Consider the following 26,670-nt stretch of genomic DNA (forward strand, 5'->3'; position numbering starts at 1 on the left):
CTTTATTTTAAGGACCTTTTGCTCTCGTACGTGAGTGCTTTTGTCCGTTGTCTTCTTGAATGTTTTGCAATGTGATGATGGTAACGGAATGACCCCAGACTGATTTAAAATGCCCTTTGAAAATATTCGCTGGTTTCCTGTTTTCTTCGTTGTATTTCTTGCCTCGAATGTGGACACATTAACGGCCGCAAGAGAGTTACTCAAGAATAACATTAGTGAACCTCAAGCTATCTGCAATGACAATTCTAGAGCCACGTTTTATATCGGAGCAAAGACATCGAAGAAATGGATTGTGTTCTTCGAAAGTGGCGGATTTTGTTCCTCGTTCGCAGACTGCAACAGACGTTACTTGAGTAAAAATTCAACGATCTTGATGACTTCGAACAAGCTGCCTGATAGAATTACTGGACGAGATCTACTCTCTGCGTCTGGCAGCGAAAACCCAGCTTTCTTTCGATACAATCACGTTCTCGTTCCATACTGCAGCAGTGATCTTTGGCTTGGCTTGAAAACTAATCCCAACAAACCGTTCCGTTTTGTGAACGATTCGTCCGTCGATAACTTCAGTTTTAGAGGACAGACGATTTTTCGTTCGGTTTTCATGGATCTGCTACAGCTTCATAACTTGACAGACGCCGAGGAGATCATTCTTGCGGGAAGTAGCGCAGGGGGAATTGGTATTCTGAATCACGCGGATTGGGTCTTGAAGTACGTAGTGGAAACACATCGTTTAAACGCCAGCCTTTTGTCTTTAATCGACTCAGCCTGGTTTATCGACTTTCAGGGTAGTCTCCAGGGCAGAGTGAATCCCAAGTTCACATCATTCGCAAATATTTCGTCGCCTGCTTGTTTAGATTATTCGCGTGGTCACACTTGTTGCCCATCAGCACCATGCATGATTGCGCGCGGGTATTATCCCGCAAGAGTCCCGTTACTTTTGATCTCAAGCATGTATGATATTTACATGTTTGGTGAAGTTGTTAAGACACTAGAAGCCGAAGGAAAAACGGCAAATGAGCACTCTGCAGATTTCATATCTGCTATAAACATGTACGGCGGTGCGATGAATGAATCTTTATCGTCATCAGAAGAACAGTCATTGAATGTGAGCTTCTTTACACCAGCATGTTTTCAACACATTTATTTTGCCACCTCAAGTTTGTGGGACGAGAATGGGATCTTTTCTCCTTCAATGGAAGTTGTAGTTGGAAATGCAAAATTTAGGTGAGTCATTTATTATAAGTTTTCGGATCAATGTCAGCACCTACCCCTCCCCTAACCCAAAATTAACCCTAATATGCCATCATTGGACTGTTGATGGGTTACGAGAGGGACGTGTGCCGTAGCTCACACACTGTCATTAATCCAGTTTTTTTATCTCTTTCACCAATTTTTCCCCGTCACTTAGATTGGTCGTTGTGATTGCTTTGATTTTGATTTCACGACACCAAATTTGTTTTGTGACTCTAAACTCATTTTTAATTTTTCATTTGGCGACTTTTATTTAAAACAAGTTTTAAATGGTTTAAAGCAAATATAAATCCCATGTTTCCGTGCATCTGTTGCCACACACTCAGGTGCACCACGTGAGACCCCTTCGCCACCTCGTGTGCCATGGTAATAGATTACAGAAAGCGTCAAAATGTGATTAAAATGGCACTGACTCAGTCATACCACGCCTCGGGTGCTACTCCCTTGTTCTTACCACATTTTGACGTCATCTGTGATCTACGACCGTATTAACTCATGGCAATATGGAATTTATTTGCTTTGTATGATAAAAAAGCACACTGTTGTTAATGGTGACACTATCTAAGTCTGACTTCGAAGAGATCCTAAGTAAGAACCAATTAAAATCAAAATGAATGTAATATCATATTTTGGCTCTTAACTGATCGCAAGTAACTCATATCGCAAGTGGGAAGCAGTTCTGTTAATGTAATTGCAGGAAAGGAACTTGGAAAAAAAACAGCAGCTTCTGTGGGGTTTGAAAATGCGCCTCTAGGATTCTAGCAACGTTGCTCTGAAAACTGAGCCATGTAAGTCACATAACGGAAAGAGGGTCATTTGTGGTCATATTGCTTCACGGATAACAAAGAACCCCTGAGAATTTGCCTCGCTTTCAACATGTGGCCTCGTCACTCACTTGGTAGTGGTGGCGCGCAGATGGTATCTAGGAGGCATGTGTTCGACCCAAAGTTTTTTACAGGCTCTTCTTTCTTATTTTTGTAAAACTTTCCCCAATTACTAATATGTTTGCCTGGTTTTTCACATAGGAACGAAGTGCGAAGAAAAACTTGGGAGACAACAAAAATATCGAAGACCAGCATGAAAGATTTTGTATCGACATGGGTGAGATCACGTGACGCTTCCGTAAAACTAATTGACAGCTGTATCGGTGCTCAGTGCAACCCTACGTGTCCCCAGCAGTTGTTTTTTATAGATCCTGCGGTGAACTGGGTCGAGGTGGTCAAGATTGTCATAATCATTCTGTCCCTGTCCATCACAGTCACGTGCTTTGGTTTGAAGGCCGTATTCATGCTGCATCAGTATCACCTGTCAAGAAAACAAAGGCAGTACTTGACTGATACTGAAACTAAAAAAGTACAAAAAGAGGTGAGCTATGGAGCAGTATTTAATACGATGTCTTGAGCAGTCTTTGATTGCACGCATATGTGATTAGGTAAAAGGTAAAGTCTATGCTGGAGTTAAGAGTCCTACTCAGCTTACTCTGGTCTCCATAGCATTAAGCGACTTGTAGCATCACTAAACCTCCCTGGATGGGAAGTTAGTCCATCGCAGGGTTACCCCCACCACCTAGGCTAAGAGAGATACTGTGAGAGTAAGAGGTCACGCCCAAAAACACAACACATTGATCGCAGACCTCTCGAACTGGACTCGAGCGCACGACCGTCGAGCCACCGCGCCTCCCACTCGCCTTATGAATGTGTGTAAAAATTGCACCTTCCTCTCAGCAAATCAAAATCAAAACCTACCGGGCAAAAGCGCATCACGACTTACTCGTTTATGCTTTCCAGCGATGCTTACCCTAAGCACTATTTTCCTTCTAATATCTCCATTTTTATGATTGGTCAGTGCCACTAAGAGCCTTGTATAGTTAACACAGTCTTTCTGTAGCTCCCAGCGATGGTTCAATCGACCAGAAATATAATGGAGAACATTGGTACCAGAAAGACCCCAGGACACCTATTTTCATTTATGTCACGTTAGTAATAACTGCACCTTGAAAACATTTATTTGAATATACTTTTATGTGCGTTTTTACATCAGTTACCTCCGGCACAACCTAGCGAAATAATCAGCATCGCCTGTTTAGCACTCAGCTACTCAGTCGACGTAAACAAGAAGAAAATGAAAAACGACAGAGGTGAGACTTAAACCTTGGGATTAATCATAATTTTAGCCAGGACAGATCAGCTCCAAATGCGCAATGATACTTGAGTGTACACTTGACATAGGACAATTATTTTAAACTGGATTGTCAGAGAGACTAAAGGGGAAAAAAGACACTCACTGAGTGACTGACAGACCGACCGACTGACCGACCGACCGACCGACCGACCGACCGACCAACAGACCGACCGACCGACCGACCGACCGACCGACCGACCGACCGACCGACTGGCTGGCCGACATACTGACTAACTGAATGACCGACTGACCGACCAACTGATCGACCAACTGGCCGACAGACAAACTAACCGACGGACCGACCAACTGACCGACCGACCGACCGACTGAAAGACCGACTGACTATTTTGAATTTTTTACAGACAAGCTGGCTCCTGAGACTACAGTAGTTCAAACAGATCAACTAGAAGGCACATTTTCCTTGATGATGAGAAATGATTTAGATGATGTGTTCGAAGAGGAGGAATCAACAAGCCTTTCCAGTGAATCAACTGGAGAAGTCGACTCTTTCCCAAACGATAACTTGGGTTTTGAGAGATCAATGTCTCTAACGCCTGGGCGAACAGATTTTACCAAAATGAAGTTACATTCTACTCAGAATGGTCATTCTTATAGTCAAGACAATCCAAGAGTGAAGGTAAAAGAGGCGAAGACCAGAAATGGACAAAACCAAAAACCAATTCTAAAGAATGTCTCTGTTTACTTTAATCCTGGAGAGTTGGTAGCCATCTTGGGTCCCTCGGGATCTGGAAAGACAACTCTACTAGATTTGCTGACAGGAAGGCGAGAAACAGGCAACAGCCAGGTACGTGGGACGTCATAGGAAAACTCATACGGGAGTCAAAATATATTTAAGGAGCTTATATTAGAATATCTAGTTTTTGAATGTAGAATACAGATTTAAATGGAAAATTAAGAGCATTGTAAACAGTTGGAACGAAGGGAGTTTTATAAACTCAAAAAGGTAAAGAAAGAGCTTGAACAGGATTCAAATTCTTGGCTGTCCTCCGATACAGGTGCAGCGCTTCGGCTGAAAAGATTGTGGTGCCATTTACTGTGTGAACAGTCATGCTGGTCACTCATGCAAACCATATATGCGATTGAAAATACGGTCTGAGAAGGACTATTTGGTCCCACAGAAATTCCGCTATTCATCCGTTTACCTCAGTGGCTCTAAAAAGAAGTGTACGTTTACCTCGCTACTTTGCAGATCGTTAACTACTTGCTCTCTACGCGCCTCCACACTGTGATTAAGCTTTACAACGTTTTCTTGATTCGCAGGGTGCGGTGTTTATAAATGGAGTTCCTAGAAGTCTTGGTAATGTGCACAAATGGTTCGCTCGCAAGATTGGTTACGTGTTACAACTGGCTGTGCCTTACTATGAAGAACTCACTGTGCGGCAGAATCTCTTTTTCGCTGCTCACATGCGGCTGCCTAAATCAATGAGCAATGTACAGAAGTTTGAACGCGTTGAACAGATACTTGCAGAGGTATTTCACTCTTGCTACTTTCAAATGATAAGTGAACCTCAAAGGAATGATGAAAGCTCCATGTTCCCTGTTTCTAATTCTTCATTTTCCGTTTCTCGTCGTGATAACATACTTCGAGTATGAACACTAGAGTCTGCTGTAAGACACAAGACCCCAATTTAAGGCACTAGTATCCGATTTTGTGCACTAGAGTCCGATTTTAGACACAATTAACCGACTTCAGACACAAGTGATCTATTTCTGACTCTAGTTTCCGATTTTAGACACAAGTGTTCGATCTTAGAACTAGTGTCCGATTTTAGACATTTGTGTCCGATTTTAGACATTAGTGTCTGATTTTAGACACTAATGTCTGAATTTTTTACACTATTGTCCTATTTAAGACACTAGTGTTCAATTTAAGATGCTACTGTTTGATTTTGTTTACTATTGTGTAATTTTAAACACAAGTGTTTCTTTTTAGAAACTAATGTCCGATTTTATACACCACCGCTCGATTTTAGACACAAGTGTTTCCTTTTAGACACTGTTGTCCGATTTTAAACACTAGTGTCTGATTTTATACACTACCGTTCGATTTTAAACAAAAGTGTTTCATTCTAGACACTACTGTCCGTTTTCTAACAATAGTGTCAGATTTTAGACACAATGAGAGGGAATATTACATAGACTGTTCGCAGGGGATCAAGTTAATGTTATCGTGACAGCCAAAGTCTCTCAACCTTCCCCCACCCCTTCCCCGGTGATAAATGATAAACTGGTCTCTTATTAGCTGTGGTTCCTGTGATTCTTAAACTTGCCATCGATTCCACAACTTACCTGTTGCAGATCGGTCTTACGTCTCTGGCTGATACAGTTGTTGGTGGGTCTGTGGGTCAAGGTCTCAGTGGAGGACAGAAACGTCGATTGTGTGTCGCTCTTCAGATGATAAATCTGCCATCTGTGCTTTTCCTTGACGAACCAACTTCGGGTACGTTGTTTTAATAGCGAATTTTAGATTTCTCTTTAATGCGTGTTTATATGTGTTTATACCTTGATTTTTTAAATGTATATTTTAAAAATTAGGCGCATTCTCAAGATAGCCCTTCTTAATTCGTAAATATTCTTAAGCGTTCTGACGGATATATCCAAGTTATTTCAGTCCTTGGACGCAAAGTTTGGGGAAGTCCAGAGACCCCACTTCTCGTTAGAGGCAGTCTCACGAACATTGTCACTGGATCTCGTGTTGCAGTTATGATGTTCACTATCCCAATACTATAGAATCATTTAACCCTTGTTTAATTTCAAAATGCTCAAATTAACGTACATTCTTTAAAATCAGGTCTGGACGCATCATCTTCCCTGGAGCTGTTGAATCTTCTCAATGTTGTTGCTGAGACAGGCAGACTAGTGATTCTCACTATACATCAGCCGAGGGTGGAAATCTTCCATCTTTTCCACAAGATTATCCTTATGTATGATGGTCAGGTGAGCAAACCTTCCCTGTAAACGAGGACGAAGGGGAAGGGGGGGGGGAGGTTTACCACTTAACATTCGTCCTAAGGTGGTTCCTCCAAAGAGGTCAAATTAAGTGTGAACCGAGCATGCTCGACCTGATGATGATGATGCTGATGATGATGATGATGATGATGATGGAGTGTGAACTCCGTCCATACATACACACGCACACCCCTAACACTGACTCCAGCTTCAATAGCATAGATAATGTTCATGGTAAAATCTAATATTTTTAGAATTATATCCATTAAAATTATTAGAAGATAAATAAGGAGGGCTTCCTTTTACGTGCTTATCAACCGTCACGCTCATGACTTTAGGTGGCGTATTACGGCGAGCCTACACCAGCCCCGACTCTCTTTCTTAAAGCCTATCTGCAGTCAACAACTGAAGAATTTCGACTCAGTGAAGAAGCGCCAAAAATTGATGCCAAAAACCCTGCAGGTAAGCTGCAAGGTCCACCCTAAGGTTGGAGCAATTAGTTATCCGAGGTCTGACATTGGTTTTGATTTAGTTCGTTCTAGGATTAATTGAAAAACTCGCACCTTAGCTTTATATCGCACAACATGAAAAATCAAAACTATTTGCGAGTTGGTCGCTTGCGTTTTTCCGCGCTTAAGGCCATGGAAAAGACGTGCTTTTTCTTTGAGTTCTGATTGGCTCCTTGAGATGCACGTCTTGGTTCTGATTGGCCGTTTAGATAAATTTGCGTCTGGCTTTTAGACACTGGATCGGAAGCCGTTCTGTTCGTTGGTTAAGGGAGTATTTCGATCATATTACTCATAATGTTGTTCGCTTTTAATATAGGTTGGAATTCTCAACTTTTCAATCTTTCAAAAAAGAAAACAGAGACAGGCAAAGATTTGGTCGCATCGCTAACAGGATTTAGCTCTTAATTTCGCCACTCTGTTAGCGACGACTGATCCCCCACTTCGCTCCACCTCAAGAACCCTCCTATCCTTACAAAATCCTCCGCCACTCCCCCCTCCCCCGCAAAAAATATGAAGTGGTCCTCAAGTTTAAATTTGGTGGAATTCATATATGAAGGTAAAGAATGGACAATTCTTAAATTGAAAAGCATACGATTTACTTATCTATCCAGACACAATTATGGATATAATGAACTGCAGTGAGGCTCGCCGAGCCATCCTGGATTATTACCAAAGAAGTGGTGAGCCACAGGCAGTCCAGGAAGCTATCAAAAAGGCACAGGAAGACGCAAGAAACATTTTTACTATGCAAAACATGAACTCCGACGAAGAGGAGTAGGTATTTGGCGTCGGTGTAGCTATCACGCTACCCAAACCAGCATTTACACGAGATGTAGGCATCAGACACCATTTTTTTATGTTCGCAATCAAAAAGTGCCTTTGAAAATATGATTCTGACCATGTTTCGAGATTCATAAGAGTAACTTGCCCTTTCGAATACTGTCGTCAAATGAGCTGATGATTTGAGGCGGCCCTTTTTAATCTTGGTTAGTAACCTTGCCGTTTACCCGCGACGTAGCAAAGTCTGTCTCCTGTTTCATAAATCTTAAAGGCTTTTTGAAAAAGGCTTCGTGCATAGTCGAATTTAAAGCACATTTGAAAACAACATTCGAACTTTCACGTATCTCTTCAGAGTTTTAAAAAAGCGTGAATGAATCACTTCAAAGCCTGCAATGAGTCTCATCAAAGCCTGTTATTATAGCAAATCATTGTTTTTTTCTTGGCAGGACAAACGATGCAGGAACATTTAACAGAATATTTGTGTTGGAAGGCCGAACTTCCCTGAGTCAAACACTTGCACAAATTTGCTATTTTCCTCTGATATTCTTCTTGTTTGGATTAGTAGTAGGTAGGTATGCCCTACCCCTGTCAAGAATAATGTTTGACCACACCTGTTTTAGGGTGAGGTAATGATCTGGCCCACTCAGCCACTGGTCCCGAGTATGGGCATGAAGTGGCTAAGGGTATTACTACTTCCCCCTGAATTAAATGCCATTACAAGGTTACCCCTCAGCATTTCATCAGGCTTCCCTGACAACTCACCGCCACCCATTTACGCTCCCGGGTGGAGAGAGGCACTGGGAGATCAAAGTGTTTTTGCCCACGAAAACGACACAACGACCTGGCTAGGTCTCGAGCCCAGACCTCTTGACCCGGAGTCTAGCGCACTAACCTGGATCAGAGACCATGAAATCGAGGACGTTTAATAAGTACCAAAGAACTACTATATTTTAAGATGTCGAGTGAAAAGTGATTATTTCTTGTCAGAATCGGAAGGAACTGACATTGGTTAAAGGCCAAATTTGAGAATGCTATCGAAACCATCCACATATACTACTTGTAAAGCTGTCTGACCAGAGATTGCAAACTTTGATTTCTGTGCGTCTTTGATGATTCAGGCTTCGCCCTCATTGCCTATCACGCAATACAAATTTATGAAATATTGGACACAAACCTTTTTTAATGTGTTACATAATTTTCCCATCAGGAACAATTTACTTTCGGGCGCAGGACAAAGATGGGATTTTGCTGATGTCAGCATTTTGCGTCTATTGCTGCTGCAGCCCCTTGTTTCTCAGCTCAGTTCTAATGGCGCATCTAAACAAAGCTCTAAATGTGAGTAGATTGAGCATTCTGATTTTTGTATTAAATTTTTTTCATTACGATATTTTTTAAGGTGATTCCTCAGTGCGCATCCTGTACTGCGCAAAAAAATCACGTAATCGGGCGAATAGGCGCGCGCGAGAACACGGTGTCGTTTTTCCACTAAAAGGACCAGGTAAAGAGGTAGGATGATCTTTAGCTCGTGAACGAGCACGGTGACCTATATTTTTTGTTCCATAATTTTGGTGTATAAATTTTCCCCTTTAAACTGGACAAACCAAGAAAAATTCATCGAAGGGAAAAAAAGATATGGCTGAAAAGCGTGCACAAAGCCTGTTACTCGTGGATGCAAATCATGACCTTGAAAAGAACGACTCGAGGAACGTTTTGCGTGTATGCTCTTTAAATTTTCATGCATTTCAAATTGCTCCATGCGCTCGAGAAATTCTATCTATCAAGTTCCTTGAGTGTCACTTTAAAAAAACCTTGCTTCCAGCTGCAGCAAAATGTCAAAATGTACCGTGAACCGATCAAATGATTCGCGCGATAAGTGTCAGTACAGGCATAAATGATTTTTGTAAGGAGTAAGTTTGGCCCATTTTATCTCCTACACAAGCACGGTGACCTATCTTTCTTATTGTTTAGGAAAGTTGAAAAAAAGGTGTTCGATAAATTCATTTTCTGAGGAATCATCCTAAGGATTTCCTGTCGTACTGTATAAGTGTTACTATATTATATAAGGAAGATTTTCTGAAATAAGCACCTTCTTGGGCCCTCTTGGGGTTCAAGTCTGAATAAGAAAGGGAGGGGGGGACTAAGGGTCATGCGTCTCCGCCGGGGCTAACAGACCACTATCTCTGTGCAAGACCTTAGTCGCGTAATTTAATGACAAGCAGACATTTACTGTATTTTTGTGCCTGCAGATATATCACCTTGAACGTGCTGATGGGTGCGGTCGGTCATATGAGAATGTGATTCAGACATACGTGCGCATTGCTGCTCTGTGTGTGATTCCAATTCTAGTCCGTTCGGCGATGTCTTATTTATTGGTAGGTTACGCAAATCTGGGTAACGTTAAAAATAAGACCTACAAGTTTGCCCGGTTGTGCTACACTCCCGGACACCGACTACCTCCCTTGCCTCCCTCAATGTTGGTCTGCAAGATGGTTTAGAAATATTGGCAGTTGACAAAATTTGAAGAGGGAGAGCGACGAAAGTACATCATAGACGTTGTTCTGAAGTAGTATCCTCATCGATTTTGCCTGAATGTCCACTCTTAGACACTCTTGTTAGGTCACCGTCTCCCTCCCCTTCCCTTGTAAATGTTGGTTTGCAAGATGGCATAAAAACATTAGCAGAAGACGGGCGATAGAACGTCATAGCCGTTGTTCTGAAGAAGTGTCCAAAGTAATTATATCTCGGAGTTAAGTTATCCCTTTGCAATTATGAGAAACAGCTTATTATACCACGCATAGAATGCATTTTAAATAATGCAGATTTTGCATGTTATGTCATACATGAATGATCGTGCGCAAGCGCGTACGTCACCAAGCAGAAGTGTTCATGAACATGCGAGGCAAACTGCAGTGACAAGCATAACGAGAGCTACAAGCTTTTTACAAGACTATTAGTCTTATAAAGTTGCCTTTTCGTATGCATGCCTCAGCTTACGCCTTCAAGAGTGATCGTTAAACTGTTTACAGGAAAGTTTCACCATGATCATTTTAACAGTCAAATCTTAAGAAGTAGTTGGGGCATGCGAACCGAAATTCAAAAACTAATATTTTTGAAAACTTCGGGTCCAATTTAACACGTTGTCACCACCGACTGCCCTTTCTCTCGACTAAAATTAAAATACCAAAGAACAAGGACATTTAAAGATATTTCTGTTCTATTGACGTCACACACGTAATAGGTGGATATTGACATTCCATCCTGTCCATAATCTCCATGAGTAGAAACTTCTTCTCGGGATGCAGCATGCCAAACACATTTTCCAGCATTTTTGTCCCAAAACACCGATTATCGAATTCAGAGACAGCGGGTGAATAAAGCGATAAGCTTTCCCTTGTCAGTGAATGTATCTCTCTCCTGTGTGGCTGAGATAAACATAAAAAAAAAATTGTATGTGAAAAAATTGATAATAAACAAATTAAATGTATATATCCTGATTTTTTTTCTTCTTTCCTCAGGTCATGACGTCGTATGATTTGAAGACATTTTTCTTGTTAATAATCATCTCATTGGTTTTAAACCAAACCTGGATTGCAGTCTACATGATGGTGATTTGTGCACATCCGGGATTCGCTAGTCGCATTTGTCCGATGGTATCCGCCATCGGAGGCTTCGCGGGGGGCTTTTTAGTACCCAGACCTCAAATGCCGGCTGGGTGAGTGAAAAATTATCGACTTCACTAACATATCATCAAGTTTGCTCCTTCAACGACTTCGTCATCTTAACGACGTCATAAACTTAACGAAGTCCGAAATTTGCCGAAGTCGTTAAGATAACGACGTCAACAACTTAACAACTTCATTGACATATCAGTCAACGCCTCAGTTAAGGTATAAAACACGACACCAGAGTAACAGCGTGTTGGAATAGCAACGTCATTACTACTAAAATATTTCCCCGTAGATTATTGAGGAGAATTTGGTCTCATAAGAAAACAAAATATTCTGTATCGAACTGTTTGAGTATTTTTCATAATCTTATAACAAAATCGGCTTGAAATTTTGCGGAAAGTTACCTGTGATGGAGGTGAAACAACGAAGGCTTAACTGTGAAGAACCACGATTATTGCAGCTCTGAACTTTTAATTTCTCCTAATGGTGTCTATTTTTATTTACCTTAGGTACAACCTACTATTCTACATCAACCCACAATTCTACGGTTATTCTGCTATCACCAAAGCCTTATTACAAAACCTCCGCCTAAAATGTGTTTACGAGTCCAAATTGAATTGTATCAGCACTGAAGGCAATGCTGTTTTGGCCGGTTTTGGGTTCGACGCGGTCAATATTTATGAAAATTTGGTGGTAAGTTTTCCTTTTCTTTTGAATATAAGAAAGATTACTTCCGTTGAGCCAGAAAAGACAGTAAATTTATAGAGTGATTGGTGCAAACCTTTTCACCCAACGTAAAGATAAAACCAGGAACAAACTTAAGTCGCTTTTCCTTTACCTTCTCATATAATCGACACCAAATTGATTTCTATAACTACATCGGACATGTATGTTCGACGTCCATGCTATACATGCTAATTTAAAATGTTTCAAAAACGTATACTAAGACACGACACTCTTTATATTCCAGTACTACTCATTAACATTGCTCTGCAGAAAAACAATTACGAATGAACAATGAAATTAATTTAATGCTGATTGTTCCTCTGATTACAGATAATGCTTGGGATGACAGTAATATCATTAATTTTCTCCTGGCTATTTCTGGAAATAAAGAACATGAAGATGAAATTCTCCAAAACGTATGTAGCGGTTGTTTGTTTATTCATAGCCTCTTCTCAAAGTAACCTCAATGTTAGTTCGAGTAACGTCAGAAAATTGGAAAATATCGGGGAAAAAATTGCAATTTACGTGTTCATATAGGTCGAATTACACGACAGAGCCAAATGTTAACTCTACAAGGGAAACGGTGTTTTCGTAAAGAAATTCACTCTAGACAGAAATTAACATTTGAACGAGCCTGGAAATATTTGTGGGTTTTTTGTATGTAGTCTAAGATGTCTTCACAAGGCAAATTCGGTAAAGAGTTGAACGATGGCGTCTCTGAAATTAGGCGTTTCCTTCATCTACACAACTCAAATCCAAATTTTACAAGGGACAGTAATGTCCCAGTCTGATTGGCCAATTTACCGCTTGGGATAAGAGCATAAACAACGCTGCTCGCGTCCATGCGTCATGCGATTCCTTTACCAGCTCTTAACCCTTTAAATCCCAAGATCTGATTCTAAATTCTCCCCTCTAGCTGCTACACATTTCCTTTTAAGTCAGTTTTAAGAATTTGGTGTCAGATCAAGAGAACAACCTCTACTTGACAAGTTTAAATATTCTCATTGCCTGTATGCTGGATAGTGTGTACATATAATGGGGAGAATTAACATGTTAATCAACTCTAGGGGTTAAAGGGTCCAACATGGATGACTCGGAAATTTCGACGTCGACATTGTGGTTAAAAAAAAATCGACAATAGTTTGGCGTGGTCTGTAATCTTAACCCTTTATCTCCCAAGATCTCAGTAGTAATTCTCCTCACTGTCTACATACAGTTCTCGTGATGTTAGTTTAGAGAATTTGGTATTGGATCAACTTATAATCCCCTTATTTATATTTTTCTTCATTCTCATCACTTGTCAGCTTTGTATTGTATTGATATTGTAAGGAGATATTCTGTCTTGGTCACTCATGGGAGTTAAAGGGTTAACAACAACTATATTTGTCATCACAGTGGTCAAAATTTGTTGCGGATTTGACCATCAGCGAATATAGTCGTCGATGATACTACACACCACGCTAAATCGCCGTCGATTAGTTAAATAGCACACCGACCCTTCTTCAAAATATCAACTTGTATGAAAGGCGTATTTTTACGTAAACAAAAACAGCAACAGTTTCCGCAGTCTACATTTTGACTTGAACGTCAAAGGCAGACCCCGATCCAATAATATGCAAAAACAAAAACGCTCTTTGCCTCCTCCCCCCGTCCTCCCCCCCCCCCCCCCCCCCCCCCCGTCACTCCTCTGCTATACCAGAGATGTCGGACGACTCACAATCACTCAACTAATCTCATTGTTCTATTGACTTAGGTCATCAAAAATATCAAGGTCACAAATGGATAAAATACTAGATGAATCAATCGAGCTTCTAAATGAGGCAGGCCACACAGCTAACCCCACTCGCCGGAGGTCCACGTTAGGCATTGTTACCCATGACGACGGACTGCACACCGTGAAGCTTCCGGACAGTCCCATTTCTCGCGAGTGCCAGCCAGATCCAGATGTTGTTTCTTTGATGCCACAAACGAGTCCTGTCATGTCTCGAGAGAGTCGGTGGGCGATTGCTCGTAGGCGTATGGCGGAGAGAAGGTTAAGCACCCATCTTGAGATGCAGAACATTCAGAGAATCGCCAGACATTCCGTAGTTATGCAATCAAAACAAGTTCAGTCTCAAATGACAAGGACGCCAAAGAAAACTATACCTCTGCCACCGAGAAGTAGACACAACAGTGACCCTGGAACAAACGGACAAAAACCAGAACCAAAAAAGAAACGTCACCAGTCATACCATGAAACCAACGATCACAACCCTATGAATCTTGAACTGAAAATGACAACTTGGCAATCCGCGCCACGATCAAAGAGTGTCTCTTTTCCTGTGGTTGAAGAGGGAGATCAAGAAATGACGAGTCGCAGCTCGTCATTGAAAAGTATCCGTGAACATGATGACGCGTTTGGCTCTGTGGAAGAAGAAGAGGATACCGCGAATATCGTTGTTGACACCAAGTTATAAATATAGGGAAAACCCAAAAGAGCAATAGACATTTTTTCCTTCATTTCGTAATTAATAGTAGAAAAGTCACATTCAAAGACAAGTGCTGAGTAAGTAGGCTTTAATATCAGTTGACTTCTCTGATGTCACAACGTCTTTATAAATACTGATTTATTTATCATGCACAATCTTCACAGTTAACTGCACATTATTCCAAAATACAAAATAAAAAATGCAAAAATTTAAATCTGGTTCTCCTGCTTTACATCTGCATGTCTCGTCCTTGATATTTGGAAATTGTAAAATTGAGGAAATTCCGCTGTGTTATACATCCAGACTTTCAGTATATTCTATGATGGAGACTTTCTTCACAGATTTTTGTTTATCCTTCTGAGCCTCACAACCAGACACATGTTGCTGGCCAGCGCCTTCTTCATCTCCTCTAGATCGTCCTTGCTCTTGAATTTCAAAGCCTCTAGCTTCATTGTCGAAAGGTTTCTTCTCAGTGTGTAGTTGCAAGACATCTCCTTCACTGGATCCAGTAGCGCTTTCTTCTTCCCTTTGCTTCTTTCCAGCTTCAGTCTCCTGGTTAAGAACGTCTCGCACCTCATCCTTGTTCGTCTCACCGCTTCCTCCGTCCACTTCCGATTCTTCAATCACCTCCTGAAACAGCCCCTTCCTGCAATCATCTTGGAAGCGACCATTTCTTTTGGTAATAAACTCCGGCCTGTTAGCTTCATTTGAAGCCGATGCAGCCATGGTACTTCTTCGAGCAACGACTGCCTTCTCCTTCGCTCTCCTTCGCACGGATTGGGAGTGTTTTATTGTGTAGCGCCGGGCGATTTTCTCAACTTGTGACAAACGCTTGTCAAAGTCCATTTTCCTCTCCTCTACGCGCTGTTTGGTGGATCTCCAAAGTTCTTTCCCTGAAATGCTCACCAATCGCCTTCGGCGTACAACGTAGTCAACATTCTCGCCATCAATTGCTTGTTCAGTGTTTTGGACGCTATTCGCGTCACTAGACTGACGCCTGTGTAAGGGAAGCTTGACAGAATGGAAACCTTGGTTGCCACTGATCAGTCCAAGCCTGGATTTTGCGGATCTCCGGTTGCGAGTGAATGGTTTTAAGGGTATCTCCGGTAGTATTTCATCCTCGTCCTCATCGACTAAGGTTTCGTCAATTGGCGTCATTGGCACAACCGCAACCTCCAATTTCTCCTCTTCAGGCTCGGTTAAAAAGGCTGGGGGACTGGGAATAACAAGATAAAAAACAGAATGATACTTTTGATACTTCATATTCGAAGTCTGGTTCAAGGCAATTTTGAAAGTAAAAATGCTCTTTTGTCAGAACTAATATTCGAATCCTACAAAAATTCTTGATTATACAAATCAGAGCTCGGTTGAGGTGACTAAAGAACCATTAAAACGGCTTAGCTTCAAAAGAATTTTAAAACAATTTGAGCGATGAAGCTTAGAAGCCCGGAAACTAAAGTTTGTAGCGCGGTAAAAGTTGTCAGAGGTCAATATAAGATGTAAATCAGATAAACAACGTTACGAGGTGAAAACAGAGAGCAAGACTTACGTTTTAGTGAGGGAGGGGATGGTGAAGTTTTTCGCTTCTAAAAACAACCAAGCGAGAAGCAAAGATAACACTGTCATCCCTAGCATGATCTGAAAAAAACAATATTTTAATTAAAATAAGGATGTCTTAAATGCGACATAAAAATTTTTTTAAAAAACTATAGGAATGAAGTATTATAGTTGGTCTTGCAATGCAGTCACTTCCAATTGGGATCCCCTCTTTTCGATTCAACATTGAAAAGTGAGAACACAGAAAGACAAACGTTAATACTTCGCTTCTTCTGTATTTACCACGAGGAATAACCATAATCTTCTTGATAACAAAACAATTGTAGTTTAACGACAGTAAGAATTGGGAGACATTTCTGGAATAATGGAAAATACGAAAAACGATATTTTTTCAACAAAGAGAAAGAGCCATTGGTAGCTTGAAGAAAAATCAAACTGAAAGGCTAGAGCGAGGGTAAGAGAGTGTATTGATGTAGTGGAGAATGGTTACAGGTTTGCAAGTGATCAATTAAAAAGGCTGATGGAGTTTTCTAGATCAATCGCATGGCACAGACAAGCAAAACCTAAGTAACACCAGCTTTTAATTTCAGCACTCACTGAAGTTGAAATTTAAGAATGAAAACTCATCAAAACTTATGACATGTTTTCCTGGTCGAGTCCCCCAAGAGTGTACAATAAATAAACAACATCACTAAACTCTGTCCATAATAAGAAAACAACGCTCACAATTAAGAGAACTTTAGTCAACATTTATGCACATCAACCGTCCTCAAGTCACCAAAACTAACTCACCACCAAGTGTTCGTAGACATTGACGGTATCAAAGCCAAACCTGGCCAGTACAGCATTACCGTCCGTACTGATACAGTTCAGTGTGGACTCATATTCACATTTCAGTCGAACATTTAACAACAGGACTTTAGTCATTGCTGAGTAGCCATAAAATTGGGGATTGATGTAAAATAGAAGGTTGTATCTGAAATGTAACCAGAAATAGAGAGACGTAAAACAAGTGTTTAAAACGTAAAAAACTACTTGCAAATTGTGCCAGTCGCTTTGATTTCAGCCAGATAATGGTAGCTTCTGAGAGAAAGAAAAGCCTAATTCATTAGGGTTAGAGAATTTTACATGACTGTGCGCCAACAGGAAAAGTTACTCCTTCATTTGATTTTGGAGTTTGTCTATCATGAACCTTCGTTATTTATCGAAACTTCCTTGTTTTTAAGGTACTGTTCCTCAGAATCAAGCTATTACATCTGGATGTTTCGTGATCGAGATGAATGACCAAAACCTAACAAGGTTTCTCAATTTATAATCCTTTCTTATTTCAGTCTTCTTCTTTCCCCCCTTGCAATCATGATTCATCCTCACGCCATTATATGTTTCTTTCAAAAATTACTGCTCCTGCCCTGCTCCAGAGAATTCCAACAGATTCTTAAACGCACACCTTAAATAACAGGAGCTTACAACACTCACACAACTGGCATTTGAGGTCTGGGTACTAAAAAGCCCCCCGCGAAGCCTCCGATGGCGGATACCATTGGACAAATGCGATGAGAGATTCCCGGATGTGCACAAATCACCATCATGTAGACTGCAATCCAGGTTTGGTTCAAAACCAATGAGATGATTGTTACCAAAAGGAACTTCCACAAATCATACGACGTCATAACCTGAGAAAATAAGACAAAAATGCAGCAACCTTACCAAAAAATCGTTTATAGTGTCGATTTTTTCCAAAATTAAACTTTATCATTTTTCCTTCATTTGTGTATCAACAAGGCAGAAGAAATCAACTTCCAATCGAGCGTTTTACATCAGTTTTGCTTCATTTTGCTTTATGATTGGTCTAAGAAATTTTCCGCGGCCGTCCTATCTGCCAAGCCGATACAAAACTGAAATCAATCATGTCTTGACAAGATTTTCCCTTCCCCAAGATGACTCGTTGGATGGAATGAAGGTGAATCCTACATCCTTTTGCCTTCGTTTTGTCTTCAAAGCAATCCTAGGAAATGATTTATTAATTAAAACGTATAAATGATCGTAAAAGAACGTACCATCAAGTAAGACATCGTGGAACACATGATCACCGGTAAAGCACATAATGCTGTCGTCCGAACAAACGTTTGTACCACGTTCTCGTAAGATCTACCACAACCGTCTTGACGTTCAAGGCGAAAAATCTAAGAAGTAAAAATGCGCGAAAAAGTTGTAAATGCATTACAGTAATTATGAAAAGTTTTCAATCTTAAAAGCATAACCGCACTAAGTATTTCTCGGTGTCAATAATGTAACTCGGCCACCATAAAGATTTTTTAGAAATTCTTTAAGGTAGCCAATTTACTTTATCAAATCGGTTGATAAAACAAAATTATCTTGTTGTAACCCCCTCTGATGCAGTACCACAGTTTCTTTAAAAACTTAACCCGTTGAAGTTTACGCAGTTTTTTTTGTGTTGATGTTTTTGCGGTAGCTAAGTACTAGTAGTGTTTGTTCTTTTTATTATTCCCGTGAAATGATCTCAACCATCATGCTTTGCACCATCACAGAGGGACCACACATGCGCGAGCGTAAAGTGTGATATGTTTTGCACCATAATTCCAAGAGAAAGAGAGGCTCTTGAATACATGTCTTTAGAGTATTTACATCCAAAGCTTTGTTGAGGTGCGCCATCAGGACAGAGCTTAGAAACAAGGGACTGGCACAGCAGTACACACAGTACGCAGACATCAGCAGAATTCCATCTCTCTCCTCAGCTTGCCAGTAAACAGTTCCTTTAAATTAAAGGTAAAATAAAACCAACATAATTTAAGGTTAACAATTGTTAAACATGTTGCAGGAGCTTAGGATAAAGTAAAATCTCGGGCCTTTGAGAGAATTTAAACCAAGGCCATTTCCAATTTCGTGTTTGGACGCTCCACCGACTGAGCCACAGAGAACTGGAGGTGAGTGTTAAACTACATCAAAATTTATCATTCAGCTAGTGCTAGTGTAAAAAATTTCACCGAAGTATTTAAAACACTGTTAGAAATACTGAAACTTTCGCAAAACCACATAATTAAGGTAGTCTTTCACTGCGAGCAGTTCTCACATTCTGTTCGAGTAACTTTCATTACATTGAGTTCCATATTAGTCTTGGCGTGACAAAAGCGTGACCCACTCTGCTCTAACAAGCGTGACTAAAGCTATGCATAACATTTAGGTTTATCTGCATACCTACGATGATCCCAAATGTGAAAAAAATTAATGGAAAGTACAAGATCTGTCCCAATGTTTGCTTTACTGAAGTTCTGCTCTCCAACACAAAGATTCTGTTGAATGACCCAGCGCCATCGACACTGGAAAAAACAAGTTACAAATTAGAGTTAAATTAGCAAACTCTTCGTACGGACAAGCAAATAAAACCTGTCAAATAAGAAGCTTTGAACGCTGAGAAGTTCCAAAATCTCACATACATGTGGTGCAATGTCACCTTACAGTTAAGCGTGGGCAATGTGCGTTTGTCCATCGTGGTTGCGATGACAAATGAATGTTCACATTTGAAAAGCAAAGCTACCAATTAAGGATGGCAAGGCTTTGATTGCTACGATGCTAATCTTCGTCAGGCGTAAAAGTGACTCTAGATCGTTCATTAATTGATGACAGTACGTACATCATTTTCATTTTCTCCATGGTAACCGTCTTACTGGCCTTTTCCTGGGATGTTTTAATGGCTTCCTGGACTGCCAGTGGCTCTCCGCTTCTTTGGTAATAATCCAAAATGGCACGACGAGCTACACCGCAATTCAGTAAATCCATGATGGTATCTAAAGGGTAAATTTGAAAAGACAATATTGAAAGGCTCGTCAGTATTTGTAACATAAATTCTGACGCGCAAAAGTAAGTTTCACTGCTGAAGTAATTTCAAGTAAGTGTTGAGAATCGAAAATGATTGCACTGGTTTTAACGTGCGTCACTCCGTGATTGGTTAAGAAATCTCGCTTCATTCTGTCAACCAGTCAGATGTAAAGGTGAAATCATTTTCGCGTTTTTCACTCGCATTTTCCCGCGCTTTCGCCCGCTGCATGTTTCTATGTCGAGTTTTCATTGGCTCCTCGTCATATTTCCCTTTGCTTTGATTGGTTTTTATGGTTACTAAATGTGATTATGTTGGTCAATTGAAAAGCAATTGCAACACGGACTGAGTACTCTGACCGAGGAACAACATTGTAGGTGCAGCATCTTTTGCAGAACAGAAAGTCAAATTCCACGAAAGATACATCCATTTGCTCAAAATTAACATTTCCAATTGTGTGACTCGCAATAACAAGAAAGACCTCTTCACCTGCGGGATTTTTTGCGTCAATTTTCGGTGCTTCCTCACTAAGCTGGTATTCCTCAGAAGTTGCAGTGTAGGCTTTGATAAAAAGTTCTGGTGCCATAGAAGGTTCCCCATAGTAGGCTACCTGGAAGAAAAGTGTAACAGTAAACAGTTAAACAAACAGACAAATCACTAACCAACTAAACGAAAGGAAACAAAGGTACAAACAAATAAACGAGCAAAAGAACGATCAAAATACAAACTATTGAACGAAACAATAAATGCACGAACGCACTTACGCACGCACACGCGTATGAACTGAACGCACGCACAAACGAACGAAACGACACCTTTCTTAAAGATCGCCATTCGGAGAGAACAAACAAGCACGCAAATTTCGTAAACTTTGCGCCGTTTACTAGGGATAGAATTCTAACGAACTAGACTCAATGAAACTGTTTTATTCCACTCTCGTATTCGCTTTTTTACAACGGGTGTGTAAAAAGCTACTCTGCAAAATTTGTAAGAAATCACTCTTTTATACAATATTCTCTACATTATGATTGGTTGTTGCTAAGTACTGATTTCAAAGGTCGTTCAAGGTTGCGTTAATCATGTAAACCGATCAATGTCCCAAAATCACGGTGTTTCTAGCTCTTGACATAATGTTCACACTCATCATCTGACATGTGTCACGCACGAATCACAAAGTCTCCGACACAAAAGCGAACGAGCGAACAACAAACGAACAAGTGGACGTAAGTGTGCACTAAAGTGCCCACGAACGTAAAAACGAACCAACAAACCGAAGAACAAAAGAAAGATCACACAAGAGCAGATCAACCAAACAAGCGACGACCAGCTATCGACCAACTGTTTTACCTGACCATCGCACAGGAAAAGAATCTTGTGAAAAAGATGGAAGATTTCTAGCCGGGGCTGATGAATAGTGAGAATAACAAGTCTGCCTGATTCAGCAACAAGATTGAGATGATTCAACAGCTCTAGGGAAGACGATGCGTCCAGACCTGGTTTAGGCACAAAATGTAAATTAACATTGATTTTAAATCAAGGATGGGATCACGCTAGGCGGCAAATCACAACAACGCGTTGCAGTCACGAATTGCAGCAAAAAGTAACTTCGTGTTGCTGAAACAAATCACACAGGTTTACAATTCTGCTTAAGATCGTATAAAGAAATAAGTCATAGCGACTTGTTTAGAATAGTGAAATGAATATTAGGCTTCAATCTTAATGAAGCGGCGCTGTGTATGACCATTTGTAGTAGTGAGCACGGGAGACAGCGGGGGAAAAAGAGGGCAATGAGAATCATGGTGGAGAAATGCAGGAATGGAGGATATAACGGAGAGGCAGAACAAATCCGCCAGGCCACTCAAGGCAATGACGCTGTAGGTCTATAACCAGAGGGAAAGAGGAAAGACCAGGGGCGTAGCTAGGATTTTTGAAAGGGGGGTCACACTGTGTCTAACAGAGGGCACTCAGCGCCGTGTTTTCTTGATGTGACAAAGGAGGCTTGCAAAGGGGGAAGGGGTGGTCACGGGCACCCCAGGACCCCCCCCCCCTGCGCATTGTGCATCTCTGTGCCCTTTACTACTCCGTCTTGCATGTAGTGGCAAATGCTTATCACGATCACGATTTAACAGTCACAATTTAACGATTTAACAGTCACAATATAACAGTCACTCACCTGAGGTTGGTTCATCGAGAAAAAGCACTGAGGGCATGTTAATCAACTGGAGAGCTACACATAGGCGACGTTTCTACACCAAAAAGAAATGTGGTATGAGATTTTGGAGTACTGAAGTAAGTTTAGTAAACTAAAAAAGGTAGTCATATCCAACAGGAGGTGACGAAGTCCTGCTAACGTCGATTTCGACCGGTTATTTCAATCCACCGTTCTCCCGCTTTTAATCCATGTAAGAAGTGCAGTTGATATGTTACTTACTTGGCCTCCACTTAAACCCAGGCCCGTTGATCCTCCTACAACCGTGTTAGCCATTTGTGTCAATCCAGTCTGGTACAGAGAGAAACAGAACCAGTTTAAACTTACTTGGTTATAATACATTCTCTGAAGGCGCAGAGAGCAATGTGCACTGGGCTCCTTCTAAAAGAACGCCTCTAAGCCCCAACTATTCAAGGCCAAGGTCCTTCGGGTGTATCACACTTCTTAACTCACGGATTGGCAAGGTATTTACTCAATCTGGTCTTAGCTTAAAGCTAATAAGGGTCCCTTTGTAATACTCCTTCGGCAGCCCCAGTTGTGTGTGCCCCTGGATCTGCTTTGTGAACCCTACTTCCAAACTCCAGTAAAATAAAAAATTTCCTCCAAAGTTAAAACAAAGTTTATCGAAACTGAATAACTAACCTCAGCAATAATTTGTTCAACGCGTTCGTATTTCTTTGCAGCACTCGTTTCTTTGGGTAGCCGCATGTGAGCAGCAAAAAAGAGATTCTGCCGGACAGTGAGCTCCTCATAATAAGGCACAGCCAGCTGTAACACATAACCAATCTTACGAGCATACCAGTCTTGTACTTGACCCAGGCCAACTCCGTTGATGTACACCTGGCCCTACAGGATATGTGAGATAGAACAGATGTAGAGGTAAGGGATAAATAGAGTTCACTTACACCACCTGTTTCAGGGTACAGTTTTTGAAAGGTTGAAAAAGGGTTTTAATACCTCAAAGGAAAGAAAACAAAAAAAGTGGAATAAAACAAAAGTGCGCAATAAAACTCTTCGGAAACTGAAAAATAAGCTGACCAAATTTTTCAAAAATCGTGTGAAGCGATCCTTGTGTTATGAAGTATTTAGTTAGTTTATAGTTAGTAATATATTTAGTCAGTTCAGTATGATTTAATCTTTTGTTTATACTACATTTTTTTCAGCTGTCGTGATGAGTTTCCGAATTGCGACAATCTTGTCTAACTTCCTAAAGCGGACGTGCTTAGTTTGTCTACTAGCCTTGCTTTGGACCCACACGAAAATTTTTGTTTTGGCTAACGCAGTCAGAGGTTGATTTAGTTCATCGGAAGCATTATGATTAAGTTCTTTGTTATTCATTTCGAAAGTCTCGTGAAATTTTTTAGTTTAGTGTTCTACCAACAAATGTTTATAAGGGTATAGTTGCAACGTTGAGTATAACTGTATTTACAGTTTAATAACCCGTACAACTGTAGCACGACTCCGCATGCGCTCGAACTCGGAGCACCAGAACATGCCAAAACATCCCGTAACATGCTAATTCTATCATTCCATGCAAAATCTTGTATAGAAGGCAACCTAGTAGTGACATGCAACAAGACAACCGTGCATCGTACGGAAAGCTTCGATTTCTAACGGTGTCTTTCTCGGAAAGGTTCGGTTGTCGACCATTGTCGCGGATTTCAAGAGACGCGTAACGCAATCACATGTTTCAAAGGTTTATAGAATATGTTGAGCCGCGCTGCAATCATATAGTTTATTCAATTTGAGATAAATTCAAACTTAACTCCTTTGTTCCTTAAGAAGAAGCGAGAAAAAAACTCACACAAACCTTAAAATGTCCAGAGCGCCGCCTTCCTGTTAACAAGTCAAGTAGTGTTGTCTTTCCGCATCCGGATGGTCCCATGATCGCCACCAGCTCTCCAGTATTGAAATACGCCGACACACCTTTAAGAATTTGCTTTTTAGAGGGGTTACCATCAGCCGCATCCACGGGGATTTGTTTGATTTCTGTGTTGCTACCTTGTAAGAGTGCCATTTCACTTCCCGTATAGGACCCCCAAGTGGAGTGACCGTCCAATTTGGCCAACGAAGACTCAGCTTGAAATTCCTGGGAAGTTTCCGTCGATTCTGTTTCCAGATTCGTAGAACCATTTGTCAACTTGGAAGGTAGAGAGTTCAAGTCGCCGTCTATCTCGTCATCTTTACTTTCCTCATAATCTTGTCCATCGCTGCCAGAGTCTTCCTCCACAAGACAACCTCGAAGTGTAAGCGATGTTTTACTGTTCCTGTCTGTTCTGATCACACTGCTGGTTTCTTCAGAGCTGAGGTCTGACAAAGGGAAAAAATATCAACCCAAGCATTCTTCTTAAAACGTACAAGGATTTACATTACAGCAGTTCCAAAAGAAGCGCACAAAAGAGCGTAAAAAGGCCCACACGCTGTCTTAAAACCTTCTTGGCAATGTAGGTGTTGATTTTTATAGTAACAGGAAAACCTTAGGCTCAAATCATTTCTAACGATCAATGCAAAATCTTAACCTGGACTCCAACGGGCGGATAACGATAACCTACGGGTAAATTGCTATCCATCGGACAATTTTTAACAAAATGTACCGCGCTATACACCGGATAAAGATTCATGCAGTGGATCGCATTATCCACCCTTTTACATCCTTTAAACGACCGTGCCTGGCCGCTTTAGAGCTAACCAATAAGCTCTCTACGGGGAGCTAGAATCACTCACAAAACGCCAAAGGCCTGGAACCTATTTTGACGTTTAGCGATTTCCCCCGTGCGGTCTTAAAAATGGGGGAAAACATAAAAGCTGTAAAAGGTCTCAATCAAGATTTATTGGAAGGCGTAATCCTTCAAACTGTTTTGTGAAACTCTATCAGTATTCTGTAGTAAACAATGTACAATTTTACTATTCTTACCATCGTCAGCTTTCTTTTCCTTTTTCTTTTCCTTTACATCCACTTCATACGTTAAGGATAAGCAAGCTATACTAACAGTTTCACCCGCCTTGCAAAGTGGAAGCTACAAAAAAAGACATATGAACCGTGAATGTTTCATTGATCCTCCTCACTTTTTAACCCCTCTCTTGTAAACTACACCCCCCTCCTAATATAATAACCCCCCGTCTCTAATAATCATCCTCTAATAATCATCCTCTAATAATCATCCGCTAATAATCATCCGCTAATAATCATCCGCTAATAATCATCCGCTAATAATCATCCGCTAATAATCATCCGCTAATAATCATCCGCTAATAATCATCCGCTAATAATCATCCGCTAATAATCATCCGCTAATAATCATCCGCTAATAATCATCCGCTAATAATCATCCGCTAATAATCATCCGCTAATAATCATCCGCTAATAATCATCCGCTAATAATCATCCGCTAATAATCATCCGCTAATAATCATCCGCTAATAATCATCCGCTAATAATCATCCGCTAATAATCATCCGCTAATAATCATCCGCTAATAATCATCCGCTAATAATCATCCGCTAATAATCATCCGCTAATAATCATCCGCTAATAATCATCCGCTAATAATCATCCGCTAATAATCATCCGCTAATAATCATCCGCTAATAATCATCCGCTAATAATCATCCGCTAATAATCATCCGCTAATAATCATCCGCTAATAATCATCCGCTAATAATCATCCGCTAATAATCATCCGCTAATAATCATCCGCTAATAATCATCCGCTAATAATCATCCGCTAATAATCATCCGCTAATAATCATCCGCTAATAATCATCCGCTAATAATCATCCTCTAATAATCATCCTCTAATAATCATCCTCTAATAATCATCCTCTAATAATCATCCTCTAATAATCATCCTCTAATAATCATCCTCTAATAATCATCCTCTAATAATCATCCTCTAATAATCATCCTCTAATAATCATCCTCTAATAATCATCCTCTAATAATCATCCTCTAATAATCATCCTCTAATAATCATCCTCTAATAATCATCCTCTAATAATCATCCTCTAATAATCATCCTCTAATAATCATCCTCTAATAATCATCCTCTAATAATCATCCTCTATCTATCTGACTTCTCCCACTGTTACGCCCCCACAAGTTCCGCTCTAGTTAACTCCACCTTCTTTAAGGACCCCCCCCCCTCTTTAATGAGCCTTCCTCTCTATTAAAGCCCCTCTCTATCAAGCCCCCTTTCTATTAGCCTCCTCCTTCTGTTTTATGCCCCTTCTCTATTACGTCCCTTTTCCTATCACTTCCCCTCCAACAAGCCCCTTTCTATCAGGCTCCATCTCTTATAAGCCCCCTTTTATTAAGCCACCTCTAACAATTCCCACTTTCTAATATGCCCTATCTAGGAATAGAGCACTAGGTTTCCCCTTCTAACACTTTCTTAAACAAACATTTTACAATATTTGTTAATTTTAGATCTTTCAGGATTCATTTTGTCTTAACCCTTTACACCCTGAAATCAGTATGCAAATTCTCTATACTGTTCTCTCTACATTTCCTGATGTG

At 40.6% G+C, this 26,670-nt stretch overlaps 2 protein-coding genes across 2 annotated transcripts in view; one reads left to right on the forward strand and one right to left on the reverse strand.

Moving 5' to 3' along the window:
- Window positions 1-14,801, forward strand: LOC131794914 (uncharacterized). The gene is made up of 16 exons (XM_059112483.2): window positions 1-1,224; window positions 2,277-2,616; window positions 3,292-3,388; window positions 3,795-4,237; window positions 4,714-4,923; window positions 5,752-5,893; window positions 6,245-6,390; window positions 6,741-6,864; window positions 7,523-7,685; window positions 8,138-8,259; window positions 8,899-9,026; window positions 9,938-10,063; window positions 11,207-11,403; window positions 11,869-12,052; window positions 12,416-12,501; window positions 13,839-14,801. The coding sequence occupies exons 1-16, from the start codon at window positions 110-112 to the stop codon at window positions 14,539-14,541; spliced, it is 4,326 nt and encodes a 1,441-aa protein (XP_058968466.2). The 5' UTR covers window positions 1-109; the 3' UTR covers window positions 14,542-14,801.
- The window catches only part of LOC131794923 (uncharacterized), a 14,606-nt gene continuing 2,565 nt past the window's right edge, over window positions 14,630-26,670 (reverse strand). Inside the window, exons 3-17 of the mRNA XM_059112495.2 lie at window positions 25,069-25,171; window positions 23,965-24,464; window positions 22,797-23,000; window positions 22,377-22,445; window positions 22,119-22,191; window positions 21,293-21,438; window positions 20,435-20,555; window positions 19,763-19,916; window positions 19,327-19,448; window positions 18,757-18,884; window positions 18,168-18,293; window positions 17,587-17,783; window positions 16,903-17,086; window positions 16,103-16,191; window positions 14,630-15,769 (exon numbers count right to left, since the gene is read on the reverse strand). Coding sequence (XP_058968478.2) covers window positions 14,845-15,769; window positions 16,103-16,191; window positions 16,903-17,086; window positions 17,587-17,783; window positions 18,168-18,293; window positions 18,757-18,884; window positions 19,327-19,448; window positions 19,763-19,916; window positions 20,435-20,555; window positions 21,293-21,438; window positions 22,119-22,191; window positions 22,377-22,445; window positions 22,797-23,000; window positions 23,965-24,464; window positions 25,069-25,171 — 3,141 coding nt within the window. The 3' untranslated portion in view covers window positions 14,630-14,844. The remainder of the gene's footprint in view (window positions 15,770-16,102; window positions 16,192-16,902; window positions 17,087-17,586; window positions 17,784-18,167; window positions 18,294-18,756; window positions 18,885-19,326; window positions 19,449-19,762; window positions 19,917-20,434; window positions 20,556-21,292; window positions 21,439-22,118; window positions 22,192-22,376; window positions 22,446-22,796; window positions 23,001-23,964; window positions 24,465-25,068; window positions 25,172-26,670) is intronic.

The sequence above is a fragment of the Pocillopora verrucosa genome, chromosome 13 (assembly GCF_036669915.1).
Source record: "Pocillopora verrucosa isolate sample1 chromosome 13, ASM3666991v2, whole genome shotgun sequence".
NCBI lineage: Eukaryota > Metazoa > Cnidaria > Anthozoa > Scleractinia > Pocilloporidae > Pocillopora > Pocillopora verrucosa.

What these genes read in the sequence shown, in the direction of transcription:
- LOC131794914 (XM_059112483.2), top strand. Translation starts at nt 110, where the DNA reads ATGCCCTTTGAAAATATTCGCTGGTTTCCTGTTTTCTTCGTTGTATTT. An exon ending in GAAAATGAAAAACGACAGAG is followed by an intron (nt 3,389 to 3,794) that starts GTGAGACTTAAA and finishes AATTTTTTACAG; the next exon opens with ACAAGCTGGCTCCTGAGACT. An exon ending in CGGCGATGTCTTATTTATTG is followed by an intron (nt 10,064 to 11,206) that starts GTAGGTTACGCA and finishes TTCTTTCCTCAG; the next exon opens with GTCATGACGTCGTATGATTT.